Source organism: Canis aureus, chromosome 4 (genome assembly GCF_053574225.1).
Source record: "Canis aureus isolate CA01 chromosome 4, VMU_Caureus_v.1.0, whole genome shotgun sequence".
NCBI classification, from domain to species: domain Eukaryota; kingdom Metazoa; phylum Chordata; class Mammalia; order Carnivora; family Canidae; genus Canis; species Canis aureus.
This window is the reverse complement of record NC_135614.1, coordinates 38,247,615-38,270,030: the sequence shown is the minus strand read 5'-3', so window position 1 is coordinate 38,270,030 and position 22,416 is coordinate 38,247,615. Positions and strand designations below refer to the sequence as shown.

Genomic DNA, 22,416 nt, shown 5'->3' with positions numbered 1-22,416 from the left:
TAGATTTCACGGTTATCATATAACAAGTCCCTTGAATATTTCTAAATTCTATTGTACTCCCTGGCAAAACCCAGTATTGGTTAAATTCAATCTTCTAGCTATTTATTACGGTCCTCACCTAAGCAACACAACAATGCTGACTGGGCTCACAGTATTTAAGGCTGTAGACCTCCAGTGGTCCCTCAGTACTGCCCAGCAGTCATCATATGTTTTCATAGTCAGTTTATTCTTCTACTCTCCCCTCTGGGAGAGTCTATTTTATGTCTCTTCTGCTATCCTCAAACCTCTGGTATTCATCCTGACTCTGGTGTCACCATTTTTTTTTGTTTTCATACAACTTTATTGAGCTGTGATTTACATATTATGTAATTCACTAACCTAAAGTATAATTCAATAGTTTTTAGTATATTCATAGTTGTGCAACTATCACTACTATCAATTTTATAGTATTTTTGATAACTGAAGAAACCTGTTCCCATTAGCAGTCATTCTCCATTTCTCTGCTAACCTCCAGCCCTAGGCAACCACTGATCTACTTCTGTCTCTGAGGGTTTGACCATTCTGGGCCTGTTATATAAATGGAATCATACCATGTTTGGTCTTTTGTGACTGGCTTCTTTCACTTAACATATGTCCAAGGTTCATCTATTTTGTAGCATATTATCAGTAATTCATTCCTTTTTACCCTGACCATGGCTGCAACGTTTTATATTCCCACAGAAAATGTACTGGAGGGGTTTCCATTTTTCCACATTTTTTTGTTTAAGATTTTATTTGTTGGGGGACCTGGTGGCTCAGTGGTTAAGCGTCTGTCTTCTGCTCAGGGCATGGTCCTGGAGTCCTGAGACTGAGTCCAGTATCAGGCTCCCCATGGGGGCCTGCTTCTTGGGGGAGCCCAATGTGGGACTTTATCCCAGGACTCTGGTATCACACCCTGAGACGAAGGCCACACCAAGCCACCCAGGCATCCCCATTTTTCCACATTCTTGCCAACATTTGTTATTTTTGTTTTAAATAGCCATTCTAGTGGGTATGAAGCATTTCGTTCTTTTGACTTGGATTTCTCTAATAACTAATGATGTTGATCATTTTCTTCATGAGCTTTTGGTCATTTGTGTATCTTCTTTGGAGAAATGTCTACTCAAATCCTTTGTTTTAATTGGGTTGTCTTTTTGTTGTTGATTGCTAAGAGTTCCTTATATATTCTAGAATCCAGACCCTTAACAGACATACAATCTGCAAATATTTTCTCCCATTCTGTATATTTTAACTTTCTTGAAAGCGTTCTTTGATGCACAGCAGTTTTAAATTTTGAGAGTCTAATTTATCTATTTGTCTTTTTTTTTTTTTTTTTTTTTTTTAAATCTACGATAGTCACACAGATAGAGAGAGAGAGAATGGCAGAGACACAGGCAGAGGGAGAAGCAGGCTCCATGCACTGGGAGCCCAACGTGGGATTCAATCCTGGGTCTCCAGGATCGCGCCCCGGGCCAAAGGCAGGCGCCAAACCGCTGCGCCACTCAGGGATCCCTCTATTTGTCTTATATTGCTTATACTTTGGTGTTCATATCTACGAATCCATTGCTAAATCTAAGGTCGTGAAGATTTACTCCTAAGAGTTTTAGTACTTAAATTTAGGTCTTTGATCTATTTTTTGTATATAGTGTTAAGTAGGAGTCGATTTTTTTTTTCTTTTAGACATTTAGTTCTTTTAGCACCATTTGCTGAATAGACTATTTTCCCCCTACTGAATTATCCTGATAGCCTGTCCAAACCTGGTTAGCTATAAATGTACAGTTTTAATTCTGGACTTTCAATTCTATTCCATTGATCTATATATAACTATCCTTATGGCAATGCCATACTATCTTGATTGGTAATTATATAATTAGGAAGTGTGAACCTTCAACTTTGTTCTTTTTCAGGACTATTTTGGCTATTTTGGATCCCTTGAACTTCCCAATCTCAAAAAATGGAGTCATTATTAAACCAGTTGCCTAAGGTAAAAACCATGGAATCACCTGAGTTTTCTCTTTCTGTTATACTCCAAAAAGTCCTGTAGATTTAGTCTTCAACATACGACCCAAATTTGGCAACTTCTCTACCTCACAGCTATCACTATGATCCAAGGAAACATCAGATCCTGCCTGGAATACTGCAAGTGCCTCCTGCTTAGTCTGTTCACTTTGACTTTTGCTCCTGGCCCTTTACAGACTATACTTCACACAGCAGTGGATTACATCACTCTCTTGCTCTCAACTGTTCTACAGCATTTCACCATATTTAGAATAAAGTACAAAAACCCAGATGATCTTACCACTGATCTGATCTCTCTTTTCCCGTGTTACTCATGCCACTGTACTCACTGTGGCTTCCCTGCTGCTCTAAGAAACATGTCACACACACTCTTGCTTTAGGGCCTTTATAGTTATTTCCTTTACCTGGAATGACACTATTCAAATATAACTTCAAGAAGGTCTTCTTGTTCTATTCATTTAAGAGCTCCTCCCTGCCCCTTCACTGCCTTCTCTGCCCTGGTCATTCTCTATTCTCTATTTCTTGCCTTATTTTTCCTTATGTTTTTATTTATTTGTTCTCTCCATGAGAATGTAAGCTTCATGAGAGCACACATTTCTTTTTGGTTCAGTATTGTATTCTCAGCTTGTATAACAGTACCTCAGTTATAACAGGTGCTATATGAAATTGTTGATTGGGGTTGTCAGTAAAGGAAGACAAATAATATAGTATAAATAATACAGTCGTCTTCTAAATTACTCAAGGGGACTCTCTAAGTTGAGCATCCTACAGTGGACTTACCCAGAAACCTAAATCAAAGGTACTTTCTCTCATCCTGATCCCCAGGCACAAAGTATGATTGATTCTTTAAGATTCTCAAATCTGTCCACTTCCACTGACACTCCTTTGTTATTTGTCTTCCTCTTTCTAGCCTCAATCTCTCCAATTTTCCATTCTGCTCTAATAACTCAGGTCCAGCATTACCAGTGGCAGTACTCAGGAAGCCTTCCCTGATCCAAGAAGGCCTCAATCTCTACACTTAAACAGGGCCCTATGTGCATCTAACACTTCTCATACAACACTCTAAATAACTGCTTTAACTACTTATCTCCCCTATCAGACTGTCTCTTATTCACTTCAGTATTCTACATTCCTGACATAAAATTGATATTCATTATAAACATATATACAATTTGGCAAAGTAGTTTCTTATTCACTAGTTTGCTGGAGTGTTTTCTTTGCTTTAAGAACAATTGAATACTTTTATAACTTAGATAAAAATGTCTCTTCAGCCTGATCTAAAATAACTCTTGAAACAGAAAAGCCCTATCTACCTCATTCCATTCAATAAATAAATTCTTGTTGTTCTCTCAGGTACTAGACTTGATAATCTTATTCTACTAAAGATAGTTTCTAATTCAGAAACCCTAATGATTATGTTGACACTTCCTAAGTATAAACAACTCTAAACAGGCAGGCATCACTGGGTCCAATTTATAGATGATCAAAATAAAGACTCAAAGGCTTCAATTCTGTAAATACTTGGTCCTGAATAGGTAGGTCTTAAAGTCTGTTAGACTCCAAAGCCAGTACCACAATACCAATTTGTCCTCTTTCTTTCAGAGAAACCAGAGGCTCTTTGTCCTATTCAAGTTGTAGTAATTTCCTTTCAAGTTTAGAGATAAGCTTGCTTTCTCAAGAGGTACACTTGAATGTTGAGCTCCTGACCCTAACCTTCAGCACTGCTATAGTTAGGCCCTGCATCTGAAGTGTCAGCATAGTTTGCTCAATTATCTATCCATAAAAAGACAAAAGTACTCATATAAAAATATTCTTAGTAGTGCCCCCACATCCTGAGGCTAAAGGCAGAGTAAACACTGGGAAAAATCTTTAAACCACACAATTCCTACTTGATATATAGAAATATAAAGGGTCTACCACCATTATATTTTCATGAACAAAATTCCTCAATCTATGAGGTATTGAATAATTTAGAGGTCTTAGAAAAAGTCACTGTCTAGTTCTCACTAGCACTTATGTATAATATTTATAGCTAATTTTTTCTTTAACATTGGAATTTTTATTTAAACAACTTGACAATGTATATCTAGAATTTTAAAATAATTCACACTACTGATCCATGAATTATACTTTGGGAATCTATTCTGAGGAAATCATCTGAATTTAAATGAGATCACAAGACAAAGATATCTTACCAAAGCACTATTTTTAACGACGAAAAATTTAAACAACCTAATGTAATTATTTCTCTGTTGCCTTTTTTTTTTTTTTTTTCAGTGAGCACGTATACCACTTTATAACTTAAAAAAACTGTTTATCTATTAAGAGACAAAGTGCCTAGGTGGCTCAGTTGGCTCAGGGTCATGGGATCAAGCCCTGAGTCAGGTTCTGTGCTCAGCAGGGAGTCTGCTTCGCATTTTCTCCCTTCCTCTGCCCCACCCCACTCAAGTAAATAAATAGATCTTAAAAAAGGGGTGGTCAAACAATCCAATTTACTAGCTTAGTGATTTTAACAAAGTTACTTAACTTCTCCTTGGGGATGAAGAATTTAATTTAATTTAATTTTTTATTTATGATAGAGAGACTGAGACATAGAGAGAGACATCTGAGAGAGAAAGAGAGAGAGAGAGAGAGAGGCAGAGACATAGGCAGAGGGAGAAGCAGACTCCATGCACCGGGAGCCCGACGTGGGATTCGATCCTGGGTCTCCAGGATCGCGCCCTGGGCCAAAGGCAGGCGCCAAACCGCTGCGCCACCCAGGGATCCCAAGGATTTAATTTTATTTTTTATTTTTTTTTTAATTTTTTTTTTTTTTTTTTTTTTTTTATGATAGGCACACAGTGAGAGAGAGAGAGGCAGAGACACAGGCAGAGGGAGAAGCAGGCTCCATGCACCGGGAGCCCGATGTGGGATTCGATCCCGGGTCTCCAGGATCGCGCCCTGGGCCAAAGGCAGGCGCCAAACCGCTGCGCCACCCAGGGATCCCGGATTTAATTTTAAAGTTGCTACAAAGATCAGATGAGATAAGGATAAGTATAAATATGTAAGTGCATACATAGTACCTAACACAAAACAATAGTAATAGGAGTCACTGTTATAAAGACTAGGAATGTGTTATACACCCATGAACTTAAAACTTTTTATTTTATTTTTTTAAATTTTTAAAAAAGATTTTATTTATTTATTTATTCATGAGAAACACAGAGAGAGAGAGAGGCAGAGACACAGGCAGAGGGAGAAGCGGGCTCCACGCAGGGAGCCCGACATGGGACTCGATCCTGAGTCTCCAGGATCACACCCCAGGCTGCAGGCAGCATTAAACCACTGCGCCACCAGGACTGCCCTAAAACTTTTTTTTAAAAGATTTTATTTATTTATTCATGAGAGACACAGAGACAGAGAGAGAGGCAGAGACACAGGCAGAGGGAGAAGCAGGCTCCATGCAGGGAGCCTGACGTGGGACTCGATCCCGGGTCTCTAGGATCATGCCCTGGGCTGAAGTGGCGCTAAACCGCTGAGCCACCCGCTGCCCAAAACTTTTTTTTTTTCCCTAAACGAGAGAATCCTGTTTTTAGGATTTCAAAATCTCATTTGAAACCCAATATATAAAAATCCGTAAAAGCAAAGTTCTAGATGAGGTGGGTAATGAAGTCGTAGACTGTTACACCAATACTAGTCCTGGCTGCCATGCCCTTTCCATACCTCCACAGAACCAGACTGAACACATTCTGAAAAACCAGTGCTATAGAACAGGGATAGGCAAATTATGGACTGACCACCTGTTTTTAGAACTAAACTTTTACTGGAACATAGCCCTAATTCATTTACATACTGTCTCTGGCTGCTTTTGTGCTCTAATAGCACAGTTGTGTAGCTGTGGCAGAGATATGAGTAGTTATGACAGAGATCATATGGCCTGCAAAGCCTAAAATATTTGCTATCTGTCCCTTTAAGAAAAGTTTGTCAACTTTGGCTTTAAAAGAATACATTTTCAGAGGGTCTACCTGCATTGCACTGTTAAGATTCTAGGGAGGGAATAAAAACAACTATAACACAATTACTGTTAATTACAATACTAAACTTATGTAAGTATAAATCACAAGTGTTTAAGTCTTAAAAAGGAACACTTTGCAGGTGTGACTCTCCTGTAAATAAAAGAGCCTAGTATATTAGTATCAAAAACTCTACAATGTGTAAACTTTGTTGGATCCTGATTTCAAATAATTACCAGTTATTTGATATTAATTTTTTAAGTAGAACAGTATAATAGATCACTTTTTCTTTTAAAGAGATCTTGGGATGCTGGGTGGCTCAGTTGATTGAGCATCTGACTCTTGGTTTTAGTTCAGATCACAAATCTCATGAGTTGTGAGATCCAGCCCTGCACTGGGCTCCGACCGAGCTCAGCAGGGAGTCTGCTTGAAAATTCTCTCACTCTACTCCTCTCTAGTGCTCTCTCTCTCTCTCTCTCAAATAAACAAATTCTTTTTAAAAATAAAATTTAAAAAATAAACAGATTTTCTTTCAGGGATACTTAGTAATATAATGAAATGGTATCTGGGATCTGATTTGAAATAATCTGAGGAGAAGAGGTTATGGATGGATTATAGATAAAACAGCAGTGACCATGCGTTAATGAACAGGTGGCACACTGGGGTTCAAAGTTACTATTATCCTCTCAATGTTATGTTTGAATTTTGTTTGTATTTAAAACAAACACATACACAAAGTCTTTTTACAAGGCAATAGTCAAAACTAAACTGGTCATTACCTTTTGAAAAAACTGATATGAAAGGTAGCACAGATACAAAGAACCTAGAAAAAAATCCAAGAGGCTTCTCCCTAAACAATCATTAATGGCAATTATATCGTTATCACACACTGTCATCAGAGATTAAATCAAAGTAATACTAAGTGTGTTTCATATGGAGAAAAAACTCTAAACTTTTCTGAATTTTAACAGTGGCTGCTTTATCAAGGTTCCTGTAGAAGTGAAATAAATGACAAGAAGTGTAATAGAAGCATATAAGCTCTTTAAAATCTTTATAATATATACAAAAGAATATATATCCAAACCAATCATCCAACTCAAAAACTACACTATTCTCAAAACTGATCATCTAACTGTGTGCGTCTTCCCAATCCCATCCTCGGCCTCCAAGTATCTCCTTTAAGAACGATTTATTCTCAAAATTATATTATCATTAGTTCTTATAGAAATAAACAGTTTTAACAAATTCTTAGAACAATATATTGACTATCATATTAAATTTAGTATTCTGAAACTTGTTTTTGTTTTTTAAAATCTGAACATTTCTGGATAATTCTTTCGAGTAGTTTTTTTTTTTTTTTTTTTTTTAATTTATTTATGATAGTCACACAGAGAGAGAGAGAGAGAGGCAGAGACATAGGCAGAGGGAGAAGCAGGCTCCATGCACCGGGAGCCCGACGTGGGATTCAATCCCGGGTCTCCAGGATCGCGCCCTGGGTCAAAGGCAGGCACTAAACCGCTGCGCCACCCAGGGATCCCTCGAGTAGTTTTTAAATTAAGGCTGATTGTGAAAAAAAAATAATAATAATAAAGCTGACTGTGCAGCCTGGCTCCTGCCACTTTCTAGGTATGTGATACTGGGGAAATTATTTTCCTGTCAAGCCTCAGTTTCCTCTTCTATAAAAGTAGAATAATATGTTTCAAAAGATTGTTGTAAGAATTAAACTATACCCTAAAAGCACAGTTCCTGATATATAGCAGGTAGTCACAAATGGTAGCCCTTATTGGTTGATATTAGGTATGATCTGTAAAGACTTGGTAAATTAAATCTTTTTAATTTACTTAATGGAAAAATAGTATCTTGCTATCAAGTGTTTCCTTTTTATTATGCCCTTAGACTCCTTAGTAACAAGTCAGTCTGTGAATGAATGATTTCCAAGGCCACTACCAGAAGTAATTTTGACAGTTCATCTGATCCTTTCACTTTACACACACGCTTTTACAGAGGTGACTTAGGTGATATCAACTCTGTACACTAGGAAACAGTCTGAATCCATCAAACTTTTTTCCAGGTAATTGAAAAGCTGACAAGGTCAATTCTGATGAGATTAGACTTCACGTTGGCATTCAGGGACTGAGGATTCTAATACTCTGCCTTCCTAAAACTGACTGAGGCTTCCATAGTCTCCTCAAACTTTCCTGTGTGTATTCCCATTTCCATACATGGGAAGGCAGATAAGAACCTGTAGCATTGCGGATCCCTGGGTGGCTCAGCGGTTTGGCGCCTGTCTTTGGCCCAAAGTGCGATCCTTGGGTCCCACGATCGAGTTCCGCATCAGGCTCCCGGCATGGAGCCTGCTTCTTCCTCCTCCTGTGTCTCTGCCTCTCTCTCTCTCTCTATGTCTATCATAAATCAATCAATCAATCAATCAATCAATCTATCTTAAAAAAAAAAAAAAAAGAACCTGTAGCATTGAAGAATGCTAGGCCTGGAATCAGGCTGACCTGGGCTTGGGCCCTGGCTCTACTGCTTATAAACTATCTGATGCTGGACAAGTACTAAACCTCTCTGATGCCAGTGTCTTTGTGAGTAAAATGAAGATAACAGTAATACTTATCTTCTAAGGTAACTAAAGTTCTGCCTGTGGCTCTAAGACAGTTCTAAGGGAGAAGACTAATCTAATATTAATCCCTTGAACTTTCTTCTTTCTTAAAATGCTCTAGATGCCTGAATTAAAACGTGTGACCAGATCATGAAGTGAGAGAACTGGTTTTTAGCTGATAGTACTCCTTCAACACATAATACTTTGGGTATTAACTCAAGTGATAATAAGAGCTATTTTATTTTTGTTTTTGTTTTTGTTTTTAATTTATTTTTTATTGGTGTTCAATTTACTAACATACAGAATAACCCCCAGTGCCCGTCACCCATTCACTCCCACCCCCCGCCCTTCTCCCCTTCCACCACCCCTAGTTAGTTTCCCAGAGTTAGCAGTCTTTACGTTCTGTCTCCCTTTCTGATATTTCCCACACGTTTCTTCTCCCTTCCCTTATATTCCCTTTCACTATTATTTATATTCCCCAAATGAATGAGAACATATAATGTTTGTCCTTCACCGACTGACTTCACTCAGCATAATACCCTCCAGTTCCATCCACGTTGAAGCAAATGGTGGGTATTTGTCATTTCTAATAGCTGAGTAATATTCCATTGTATACATAAACCACATCTTCTTTATCCTTTCATCTTTCGTTGGACACCGAGGCTCCTTCCACAGTTTGGCTATCGTGGCCATTGCTGCTATAAACATCGGGGTGCAGGTGTCCCGGCATTTCATTGCATTTGTATCTTTGGGGTAAATCCCCAACAGTGCAATTGCTGGGTCGTAGGGCAGGTCTATTTTTAACTCTTTGAGGAACCTCCACACAGTTTTCCAGAGTGGCTGCACCAGTTCACATTCCCACCAGCAGTGTAACAGGGTTCCCTTTTCTCCGCATCCTCTCCAACATTTGTTGTTTCCTGCCTTGTTAATTTGCCCCATTCTCACTGGTGTGAGGTGGTATCTCATTGTGGTTTTGATTTGTATTTCCCTGATGGCAAGTGATGCAGAGCATTTTCTCATATGCATGTTGGCCATGTCTATGTCTTCCTCTGTGAGATTTCTGTTCATGTCTTTTGCCCATTTCATGATTGGATTGTTTGTTTCTTTGGTGTTGAGTTTAATAAGTTCTTTATAGATCTTGGAAACTAGCCCTTTATCTGATATGTCATTTGCAAATATCTTCTCCCATTCTGTAGGTTGTCTTTTAGTTTTGTTGACTGTATCCTTTGCTGTGCAAAAGCTTCTTATCTTGATGAAGTCCCAATAGTTCATTTTTGCTTTTGTTTCTTTTGCCTTCGTGGATGTATCTTGCAAGAAGTTACTATGGCCGAGTTCAAAAAGGGTGTTGCCTGTGTTCTTCTCTAGGATTTTGATGGAATCTTGTCTCACATTTAGATCTTTCATCCATTTTGAGTTTATCTTTGTGTATGGTGAAAGAGAGTGGTCTAGTTTCATTCTTCTGCATGTGGATGTCCAATTTTCCCAGCACCATTTATTGAAGAGACTGTCTTTCTTCCAATGGATAGTCTTTCCTCCTTTATCGAATATTAGTTGACCATAAAGTTGAGGGTCCACTTCTGGATTCTCTATTCTGTTCCACTGATCTATGCGTCTGTTTTTGTGCCAGTACCACACTGTCTTGATGACCACAGCTTTGTAGTACAACCTGAAATCTGGCATTGTGATGCCCCCAGATATGGTTTTCTTTTTTAAAATTCCCCTGGCTATTCGGGGTCTTTTCTGATTCCACACAAATCTTAAAATAATTTGTTCTAACTCTCTGAAGAAAGTCCATGGTATTTTGATAGGGATTGCATTAAACGTGTATATTGCCCTGGGTAACATTGACATTTTCACAATATTAATTCTGCCAATCCATGAGCATGGAATATTTTTCCATCTCTTTGTGTCTTCCTCAATTTCTTTCAGAAGCTATTTTATTTTTGAAGGAAAAAATAAGCACATTTGGCAGAAGAAAACTGCTAGATCCTGAGGTCTGGCTTTTCAGCAGGGAGGCAAAAATGAGTAGGTGTAACTGACGCAAAGACAAAGTCCATGTTAAAAGGGATAAGATGAGAAGAATGAAGGCACTGAGAACTCAAGCAGACACAGACTGCAGTCAGACTGCTATTTCATATGCCAAATCATATAGCAACTTTTTTACTATATCACAGTAGAGCTGATATAAGGAAATGTTCCATAGAAATGTTGAACGAAAGTTGTCAGAAGACAACTAAAATGCAAGGGGAGGGAATGGGAAGGGATATGAGGGGAGGGAAAGGGAGGGAAGGGGAGGGAAGAGGCACACTGCTGCTACATTATTAATACATGAGAAGGGTTACATGCAGTGCAACTTAAGAAGTCTGGGGTAAAAATACTGGCCTGAGTTCATCCAGTTTATGTCAGTAGGCATTCAAATAAGATGGTGGCCATTCCAGAAAATGCCAAACAGTTCCAAACTTGGAAACAAGTTATTAAAGAGGAATCTACTAAATAGTATACCACTTTCAGCATCTGGCCCCTACTGATTCCTGTACCAGGCCATCACCACCTTCTCCTACCTCTTAGCTTCCTCCTACCATCATCTATAACAATAAATTCTTTATCCTTTCTCTTTTGATGCCCACCTCCCTTAATTCTGCATGAATTCCAATCTCTTTTCTCCTTATCAGCGCCACTTCTATTCATGCCAATTAGATCTTTCTACAAAATCAGCATTCTTCTTCAGGAAATAAAAGCTTTGACAGTATTCACACAAAGAGGTTGCTGTCTCAGGCTGAATAAATCTGGAAACTTGGTAAAAACTGATGGATAGGTAGAAAAAAAACCTGGAAAGCACCTTGGAAGCAGAAGGCAGATAATTTATAAAGAACTTATAGAAACTGATAAGAAAAAGAACCCCAAAAATACTTGGGCAAAGTTGAGAGAACAATTCTTCAAAGAAAAAAGACAAGTTGGCTTTTTAAAAAAAGAAAAAATTTCAATTTACTATTAATCAAAGAAATATAAAGTACAGTGAAATGCCATTGTTTACCTATCAAATATGCCAAGATCTGTAAGAAAGAAAAAAATTCCTTACTTTTTGGAATAGAGTTATGAAAAGAACAGTCTCATATGCTAGTGGTGAGAATTTTAATCACTAAAACCTTTCTAAAAAGCAATCTTAAAATGTTATAGATATAATCCAGTAATTCCACTTTAGTAATCCTAACTTAAAGAAATAACTCTAAACAGAAATTCACAATTTATATATTATAAGGCTTATGCCACTGGCTGCTTGTTTTCTTTATCAAGATTTTATTTCAGGGGCACCTTGGTGGCTCAGTCATTTAAGCATCTGCCTTCAGCTCAGGTCATGATCTTGGGGTCCAGGGATCCAGACCCGAAGCAGGCTGCCTGCTCAGCCTTCTCTCTCTCCCACCCCCTGCTTGTGTTTCTCTTGCCATCTCTCTCTCTCAAATAAATAAATAAAATCTTTTTTAAAAAAAGAAAAACTTATTTTTTTTTAAGATTTTTATTTATTTATTCATGAGAGACAGAGAGAGAGAGAGAGAGGCAGAGACACATGCAGAGGGAGAAGCAGGCTCCATGCAGGGAGCCCGATGTGGGACTCGATCCCGGGTCTCCAGGATCACGCCCTGGGCTGAAGGCAGAGCTAAACCGCTGGGCCACTGGGGCTACCCAAAACTTAAATTTTTAAAGTAATCTCTCTATCCAACATGGGGCTTCAACTCATAACTCCAAGATCAAGAGCCATATAGTCCACTGACTAAGCCAGCCAGGCACCCCAAGGCTCATGCTATTTTAAATGCTTATCTTTATCAGGAAAAAAAAAAAAAAAGGGTAAAAATCCCATGCCTAATATTAGGGGAACACTTAAGTAAGAATCTACTTTTTCTTGCCAACCAGAAATAATCCCTTCTACCTTTATGAGTGGTTAGTGCCTCTATTTTACTACTTCAACTGATTTGTATCATACTTAATTATGCCCAGGTCTGCCTGCCACACTGGACTGTAAATTCCCTGAGTATAAATCTGAGATCCCAGTCAGCTCTCTCATATCCCTTTGCAAACTCTTGAGTACCCCCAGTACCTAGTGCAATGCTTCAATAATTTAGTAGAACACAATGATTTTTGTTAAGTTGAATCACTGTACAAAGCAAATTAATCAAGGACTTCAAAGACAGTATAATTTTATTCACATAAAGACATACAAACACATATAAAAGACATGAACAAGGTCAGTAAATTTAAAACTGACCTAATTCCACCACAATTTGGAATAAACTCAATTCCACAAGATTATAGGAATATTAGATTCTAATATAGGGATATTGGACTGCAAGAGTCAAAATCTATAGCCCTGCCCCTCTAGCCCCTGCATCCTGCCTGGAACACAGATATGAAGTCTAGAAATTAAAAAAAAAAAAAAGCCACCTTAAAACCATGAGCCAAGAAGCTACAAGGATTGCAAAGCCAAAAGAGAAAAGCCCAAGTTCTCATTACATCACTGAGCCACTGCCTCACTCTAGATACCTTGTTATGCGAGAAAAAGAAACCCTACATATTAAACCCATTGTTAATGGAGTTTCCTGTTACTATGACTTACAGAATTTTCTAACAGATATTAATAGGGTTTTCTGTTACTTATTCTGACTTTTAAACAATGCACAGTCATCTACTTGGTTATAGTGACTAAACCACGGATGGACACTTAAATCAAATAAAGCCTAATCAAAAGTCTTTCTCTAGAATGACTTATAGTTTCAGGAGAAAGAACTCCTTCCTTCCACTAAAGGCTAAAAATCTATAGCTGCAGAGAGACATCTTGTTTGCCCTTGAAAAGACTTGTTTATTGAATACAGATAAGTGGAGTCAAAAGATGAAGGAGAGACACCATCTGAACTCCTAGATCCAGCTGTGTCTGAAACCTACACTAGATTTCCCAATTTCCATGCAAACTAACTTGTTTTTTGCTTAAGGTTACTTAAATTAGATTTCCAACACTTGCATCCCAAACAGTCCTATATACTATAGTGAAGTAAACACACAAAAAATTCTTTTACAGTTGAAAAAAATCTCTGCCCCTTATTAACCGACATATTTCAAGTTAATTTGTCATTCTACAGTTGCCTACCATGTATTTCCTTTCATACTGCCCATACTATAACCACATTGAAACTTCTTTCCTGTATACTGCTCATATTTTTCTATTTATGTGATTTTGCTTACTGTTCCTTTACATTAATGCCCTTCCATCTCAATCTCTAGTCACATTTCCTCTGAAACACAACAGACTGTATGTCCACTAGTAATTCTAACCTTGCATTATTTATGTGCATGCCTTTTCTGCCTGACTGCATTATAATCTCAGTTTATTTAGATTTGTGTATCTTCCCAGGCCAGTCTGCCTCTAAAATCCATGTTATTTTTACTAAACCTATGCTTTTTCCCAATTGTTAACACCTTAGTAGTTATGTGTCAATAGCGACACAGTTTTTTTCTTTAAAGATTTTATTTATTTATTCATGAGAGACAGAGAGAGGCAGAGACACAGGCAGAGACAGGGGAAGCAGGCTCCATGTAAGGAGCCTGATATGGGACTCGATCCCAGGACTCCGGGATTACACCCTGAGAGCCGAAAGCAGATGCCCAATCACTGAGCCACCCAGGCATCCCAATAGCGATACAGTTAATCTAATCTTCCTATGTACCACAAAAGCCATATAAACACTAGTAAGTCTAAGTGGGGCACAAACTGCATTCAGGTAGGTAAATTCAGTTATATGGAACAGAAAAAGTCAAACGATCTAATTAAAAAATTGTTTTCATTAGAGATGTTCAGGTCTTACGATTTTTGCTGAGTCACCCGTCTAAGCCTATTCTAGGCCTCAGTCCTTCTCTGTTAGCTCTCAGGCAAGTCTATACCAAGGATTCTCACCTCCTTTCGCCCACTTATCCACTATTTTTTTTTCCAGATGATATCCACTCTTGACAGTATCCTGACTCTAAGCCACATCCCTGCATCTAGACCCAAGCATACATAGTTAATACCTTCAGCTTCCCTAATTCTCCTACAATCTATTTTTCACTAGCTTATTCTTACCACCTTACCATTACCTTGCCTATCATCTTTCCCTTAGCTCTATCTGACTGACGGCTTATCCTTTATGTACCAGCACACCAACAGACTTCAGAGAGACTACACCAGCAGGAATAATATTCAATAATAACAACAGCTACCATTTATTGAACATTTATTATATGCTAGGTACTTCATAAAGTGTCTCTGATTCTCATGATAATCCTAATGATCTCAGACTAATTTTACAAACAAGGCATCTGATCCTCAAAAAGGTAAGGTCATTTGTCAATTATCCAGCTGACAATTATTACAGCTGAAATTTAAATTCAGATCTATATAGTTCCAAAGCCCATGTTGCTCCCACTCTATCATACTGCCAAACATAAAATGTTGGCTGTTGTCCCAGTTTCTACTCTTGTCCCCCACCGCAACAACCTATCCATATGCCAGAATGATCCTTTGCTCAAATATTAATTCATTCTTTGATCAAATCCCTCCAATGGTTTGCTCAGAGTAAAAGCTAAAATCCTTACTATGGCCTAAGAACCCTATGTGATCTGCCCACTTGTCCCCTTCCCTTTTCTCTCTCTAATCTCATTATCTTTCCTTTACTTACTTCATTCCAGACACACAGGCTTATCATTCCTCATATACACCAAGCCTGTTCATAACCAAATATCTTTGCACTTAGTGTTCCCTGTGCCTGTAACATTCTCTTCTCTCCACCTTGAAATCTCTTACTTCCTTTAGGTCTCTGCTCAGATGTCACCTTCTCAATGGGACCTTCCCTGACCACCTATTATTCTAAACTGCTACCTACTGACCTCCCTATTCTCCTCTTCCTCTGCTTTCTTTTCTTCTCCAAAATACTTATCACCACTTAACATATTGTATGTTTATTTATCCCACTGCTAGAATATAAACTCCATGAGAAAAGGAACTTTGTATATTCTGTTTACTGTATTTGGTATGTAGCAGTTATTTATTAAACATTTACTGAATGAGTAAATGGAGATCTTCATTCTTCCTGTTTAAATAAAAGTGGTCTCAAACACATTTTCCAGAAAGCCAATACAAATCTCCCCTCAAACAATGCCTTTAAAGAACACTCCCTCTAATTTTCCATATTGTAGATAGCCATATCATTGAGCAACAAACTGAGCAGACTGAGCCAACTTACCCAGAATGTAGTATTATAATCAAATAAAACGTAGAGCAAAGTTAATCAAACACATATTTAATGATATGTATAATTGTTATTGTGCTGCACCGTAACTAGGCATAAGTGGTAGACACTTCATGTAAATGACTCTAATTACTATTTCTTTTACACAGCCAAGCCAAGCATGCCTAAGATCAGATTTGGGGGAAATAGGAAGGAGGGGAGAGCTGGATACTTGAGAGAGACAAGTCCTCCCTCTTATTCCACCTCCTTAGGCATTGGGCTAAGTCTCCTAGTCTAGGTCATGTATTTTCAAAAGTAACTCTCTCTCCTCCATAGCAGAAGAACCTTCCTTTTACCAAAAACTGGGCTGAGGGCTTGGCCTCTGATTCCAGTCATAAAATGTGAGAGGAACCAGAACAATCACTACTATATCTGCAAGAAAGACAGGGGCTGGGAAGCTGGTGAAAAATAAAGACAGCAAACTTATTAAGGACCTGTGATATGCCAGACACATCATACACACTACTAGGCTAGTAGGTACTTTGCATAAATCCTCTAACTACTTTCTCACCCCACGTATAGCCCCATACTCTGTTCAAAGGATACAGGAATAAAGTAAAGATTGGGACAAAGTTCCAACAGGGATTCTCTAATCCAAATTCTTTTATAGGGTCATAGTGCAATTTAGGTTAGCAAGTTAACACTACTAAGGAAGATTAAGTGGAAGCTGTTGTTTAGTGTCTGTTTCCCTTGCTTCCTATTTTATCTAACCTATAGAAGGATAAGGGACCCCCAATTTTCCCATGGGTTTATCCAAACCTATCCAGCCTTCCCAGCTCAGGCTAAACCCACTCTCTCTTAGGCATCACCCCTCTTCACTGCAGCTCTTCTTTTTTCTATTGTACTTACTGTCAGAACCATTCATTTGGTACATTATCATTGACTTTGTGTCATCTTGTAATTAATTTCTTAGGTTAATGTTTATCTCCTCCGTGAGACAACAAGCTTCTTAATGGCAGAAATTCTGTCTTAAACTTCTTTAGTAACACAAATAAGATCTAGCACCATTGAGAAAAAAAAATGTTCAGTAAGTATCTGGATGAATTAAAGTTAAGGAGGAAGGCAAGAGGTGATAGAAGGGAATCAAATTTCTCACTCTAGGTAGACAAGTGGGTGTTGAAATTCATAGTATTCTAGATTTGTCTTTATTACACTCCTGAACTAATTTTTAAAACAAATTTCCCTATGAAAAAGAAAGTGTTGGGGCGCCTAGGAGACTCAGTCAGTTGGGCATCAGACTTGGTTTTGGCTTAGATTGTGATCTCATGGGGCATGAGGTCAAGCCCTGAATCAGGCTTCATGCTCATTGCAGAGTCTGCTTGAGGATTCTCTCCCGCCACCCCTCCCTCCACCTCAGGTGAGCACCCACTCTCTAAAATAAATCTTTAAAAAAAAGAATAAGAAAGTGCTACTGTCATTCAGGATATATCAGACATCTTTGCATGGAGGTCGGAGACATCTGGATCAGAGCACCAAGATATATAGCACCAAGAATATACAGGCTCCCAATTCTTTTTTTTCTTTTTAAAAAAAAATTTTTTTTATTTCTTCATGAGAGACGCAAGGAGAGAGGCAGAGACACAGGCAGAGGGAGAAGCAGGTTCCATGTAGGGAGCCTGATGCGGGACTCAATCCCGGGTCTCCAGGATTACACCCTGGGCCGAAGGCAATGCTAAACTACTGAGCCACCCAGGCTGCCCCAGGCTCCCAATTCTATCAGAAAACATACATATATCTATGTCTGAAAGAGTCCTGAAGACCAGAGTGTAAATCCCATTGAGCAGCATTAGACAGGGTCACTGACCCTTGAGCCAGTGGAATAGAGAACCTGAAAGGCTTTCCCTGAATGACAGTGCAAGTTTCAGTCTCCTTTGCCGACCTGATGGTGTTAGCTTCTTAACAAGCTCAATGAGAACACCTGGTTCTGGTGGTAGAAGTCTGCATTTGGTGTCAGAATACTCAGAAACAAGCCTGAATCAATTTCAATAGCAGGTATTTGGGGCTGTGAGTTGCCCCCACCATACTCTAGTAAGGAAGAACAGGACAAGTATTATATAACTGAAAGATGTCTTTGGACAGTAATGAATACCAAAACCTGCTATTTAACCACAAACTATGAGAGTTTGGTCTCAGAGGTATCAGTAGGAGCTACTTTATACTACCCCTTACCTAATAACTCTGACCAGAAGAAGGTTATCTTTCCTAGAGCTCAAGGTACATTCAGCTTCTCAAATTCATTTATTTTGGGACCTTAATGCTAAGTAAGTTATTGACTCTGATAACTAATTCCAGCTGGGTAAAGGATGTTTGGTGAGATAGACAAGATAGTTTCTTCCTTCTCTGGTCATCAAATGGCCAGCCCCAGAATTCTTTCAGTCACTGGAATTCTCTGCTAAAAAATAAGACTAAAGAACTATGTTAAAAAAAAAAAAAAAAAGAACTATGTTAAATTAAAATTGCATCTAGAACTCTAGTCCTTCAGTGTTCTTCTACTAAAAGGAGATGAAGACCAGATTTAGGTCTTCAACTTTCATTGTATTTAAAAGGTAACCATGTTATTAAAATGATGCTTAAAAATGATGACAAAATCTATGACCCAGTAATTCTACTACTGGGAATAGTAACAGCCGCTAAAAGTCCTTAAGTGTTTACTGTGTGCTAAGGCATGGTGCTATGCACTTTCCTTAAAATATCTTATTTGACCTCACGAAAATCAAATAAGGTCATTACTATTAATTGGCAAGGTGCATAAAGGGAAGCTAGGAAACTAGCATGAAACCACACATTGGTAAGTGACAAAGATGGGATTCAACCTTAAACTGACTAGACTCCAAAGCCCAACTTTTTTTTACTATCACCCAAACTAGTCATATATGTATCCTTGGGAAATAACCCCAAAATACAACAACTTTAGGAATAAAAGACTCAATGACAGCGGCACCTGGGTGGCTCAGTGGTTGAGCGTCTGCCTTCAGCTCAGGTGGTGATCCTGGAGTCCTGGGATTGAGTCCTGCATTGGGCTCTCTGCCTATGTCTTTGCCTCTATGTGTCTCTTAGAAATATATAAATAAAATCTTTAAAAAAAAAAGGCCCAATGACATATAAGTATAATATGGTAACCTGAAACATACTAAATACATAACAGCTCAGTGGAAGCAATTCAGATTACAGAATAGTATGTAAGCATTAAAAATATTTTTACACATTAACTTTAGTGACATGGGAGAAATTTTATGCTATTAGTAGAAAAAGCAAAGTAAAAAATTTTGCAGATAGTAAGATCTCAACTATGTAAAAAATATATCTGCACATGGAAAGATTTAAATTTACCGCTATAAAAAAAAGGCAAGTTGTAGATCATATATATACTATAGCATGGTCCCATTTATGTAAGTAGTCTCTGACTCATTTTAAGTACTCAATAAATATAAGCAATTATTATTATAATGAACATGTACTACTTTATAATCAGAAAAATCAATGTTTATTTAAATTATAAGCTTAGGTACTAAGTTATATAATAAATAAAAAGTATATTACTTCAGAAAAATTAAATAACATATGCCTTTCTCTCCTAGAAATATTAACTTATAAAATTTTCACAATTATACAATTTCAGAATAAATACTTCTAAGTTATGAGAATCAAATAGGACTGAGAAATGCAACACTTCCAATCATCTAAGGTATGGTTATAATCAGCATATTGGACCACAGAGAGCTGAGCTGATTACTAGTATTCTTGGAGGGTAAAGCCACATACAGAAAGGCAAGATTGGAGGTGGTAATTCAAGGGCTGTGATGAACAAGCAGATTCTCTTGATCAATAACTCATATTGCACCAAAACCAAGGTTTTTGATGTTCTTTTCAAGAGGTAACCAGTAGTTCCTGGGTGATGCAACAGAGACATATAGAATATGAAATGAAATTAGGGATATATTTTAGCTGCAGTTTTTAGGTAGAATTCCTACACACAAAACCCCACCAACGACTTAATTTGAATAAAAAATGGGCAACTCTTACAACACTGTGTTAACTATACTTTAATTTCGAAAAAACAGGCAACGCTAGAACTTAGTTCCTCAAACTCCATAGGAGTCTCAATATCTGACTATATAAGATGAAATGCAAGGTACAGTTTTGGTTTACAATACACCAAAGAATAAGTTGAAACATTAAAAGATGAAAGATTTTTCCCTCTCCCTTTCTCCTGAGTATGTGCAACAAAATAGCATACCTGCCAAAGTAATAAAGAACACGAAAAGTACTGGAGAATTAAGTAGATAGGAGAAAGAAAAAAAAAACAAAAACAAAAAACAAATAAACCCAACAACTTTAACTTTGAGGGAGAGTGGTCTCTTTTTCCTGTACTGCATCCATTGTACAGGATTACAAAACAACCATGCAAAGAAAAGAGTTTGATAAATCCAGGTAAGTTTTACCTGTGTCTTGCCCTATCAGCCCATTGCAGTACATGGCATGTCGCTCAATCTTTGTGGGTGGGAAGCCTTGGTCACATAGTGGGCAGGACACCTGGGTACTGGATGAGACTGTAGAAATGGGTATTTCCTTCTCAGCATTTCCCCTGTTATCAACCTGAAGAAAATAATAAATGGTAACTGTAATACCTTTACTTTATAAAATACCTTTTCCCTCAAAGAACTGCAAGAAATTCCATCCCATATTTCATTTACTTTCAGAGACAAAACTGAGGTGTCTGAGTAGCTCAATAGGTTAAACCTCCAACTCTTGATCTTTGGCTCAGGTCATGATCTCATGGTTGTGACACTGAGCCCCACATCAGGCTCTGCGCTGGGCATGGAGCCTGCTTAAGATGCTCTCTCTCCCTCTGCCCAGCCTGGCCCTGCTTCACCCTCAATGTATGCTCATACTCTATTTAATAAATAAATAAATAAATAAATAAATAAATAAATAAATAAATAAAACAAAACAAAACAAAACAAAACAAAACAAAAAGACAGTATCAGTTTGCCAAATTCATGTCTGAAGATAAGGAGATACACTAATATAGTTTATACTTATTTAGAACCTATGTAGTATACGCTAAACACTCTGCATGTAATACTCATTTAATCCTCATAGTAATATGACAAAATATTAACATAACCTTACTTACACAAGAAGAAAGCACTGTTCAAAACAGTAAAGCAACTTGCCCAAAGTTAGCAAACAAATAAGAGGCACAGCTGAAATTCAAATCAAGGACTATTTGGCTTCAAAATCTGAGGGCATTCTTCTCTACCAAGCTCTTAGGTCAGTATGCTGTGTCTGCTGTGTTTCAAACAATCTACATTTCAACAGCATGTCAAAGAAACTTTTTCGTATAAATCATATAAAAGAACTGTGAGCACTACAAGTGATTTCAAACACAAGGAGTTAGGAAACACAAGAGTTCTAAGCAAAAGTAGCACAATTAAAATTTAAGACCTAGGGCCTCAGCTTAGACCAGTAAGACATACTGTATCTTCTGTTTTATTTGTGACTTTTGGATTAAGAGAGGAAATAGAACAAAACTAAGGCCCAAATTTTTTTTTTTTTTTTTAAGGCCCAAATATTTAAGGCCCAAATATTTAAAAGTCCTTAAGACAATTCTGCTGAAGCCATTCTTAACATCTTCTCTCTTACTCCTCTGTTTTATAATCACCATTTTTCCTATAGTTTCCAATGTCTAAGAGGCAGTTTTATTTTACCTTTACAGGTCAGAGCCAAGAACTCTGCAATGATTAATTCAACAGTATGTATGAGCACTGCAGCACTTACTACTGCCTAACACTTGCTTCAAAGGACAGCATGTCCTAACCAATCAATGTGAAACTGTCCTGCATAGCCCTGCTTCCATTTAAGAGCAAGGAACACCTGATCTGTTGTTATGCCTTACTATGGGGAAAAAATAAATTCGGTTCTGGTACAAGATCAAAACAAGACCAAAACTGGAATGGGTAGATAATCTGAGCTCTGAGGCAACTGGAGTTTCTTTGATTTAGGCCATCCCTAAAATCTACTGCTTGTGAATGTGATCCAACAAAGGGAAACAGGCTATTTAAATACCAAGTAGAACAGTTTCTACAACTGCCAGAAAATGTTTTCAACTCACCTGCCTTTTATTTAAAAAGACATACTCTGAAAGGGGGGTAAGAAAAAGAAAGTTGAAATAGGAACTAACAGTGATTGAGTTCATTTTCCATACCACGCTTGGCCAAAGCATTTTTCATATCCATTGCTCACAACAAAAAACTGTCAGAGGGATCACTAGCTCTAGTATTACAGAAGAGGAAACTGACGTTTATTTGAAAGGTAAAGTAACCTGCTGATCACAAAGTTAGTAAGTAGACAATCCAGTCTTGAACTCAGGCTTTTGTGGCATCAAAACTTCAGTATTTCTATTCTACCACACTGCAGCAAAAGCAAAAAAGCATCCCTCTACTTTGTTGCTGACCCTGACAGATAATGGGAT

At 37.8% G+C, this 22,416-nt stretch overlaps 1 protein-coding gene and 2 long non-coding RNA genes across 9 annotated transcripts in view; 2 read left to right on the top strand and 1 right to left on the bottom strand.

Annotated features, from left to right (window-relative positions):
• UIMC1 (ubiquitin interaction motif containing 1) overlaps positions 1-22,416 on the bottom strand; it is a 129,166-nt gene that overhangs the window by 15,131 nt on the left and 91,619 nt on the right. For 5 of the 6 annotated variants that reach the window (XM_077895437.1, XM_077895440.1, XM_077895438.1 and 2 more), the window contains one exon: positions 20,384-20,537. In XM_077895437.1, coding sequence (XP_077751563.1) covers positions 20,384-20,537 — 154 coding nt within the window. Of the gene's footprint in view, positions 1-19,478; positions 19,830-20,383; positions 20,538-22,416 lie in introns of those variants that run through there. The other variant, XM_077895442.1, reaches the window with a different exon arrangement.
• The window catches only part of LOC144312562 (uncharacterized), a 50,934-nt gene that overhangs the window by 21,416 nt on the left and 7,102 nt on the right, over positions 1-22,416 (top strand). For both annotated transcript variants that reach the window (XR_013378064.1, XR_013378063.1), the window contains exon 2: positions 1,926-2,002. This is a non-coding gene — a long non-coding RNA (uncharacterized LOC144312562). The remainder of the gene's footprint in view (positions 1-1,925; positions 2,003-22,416) is intronic.
• On the top strand, positions 17,204-21,892 carry LOC144312559 (uncharacterized). Its single transcript, XR_013378060.1, has 3 exons — positions 17,204-17,298; positions 19,561-19,626; positions 21,661-21,892. It is a non-coding gene; the product is annotated as an uncharacterized LOC144312559 (long non-coding RNA).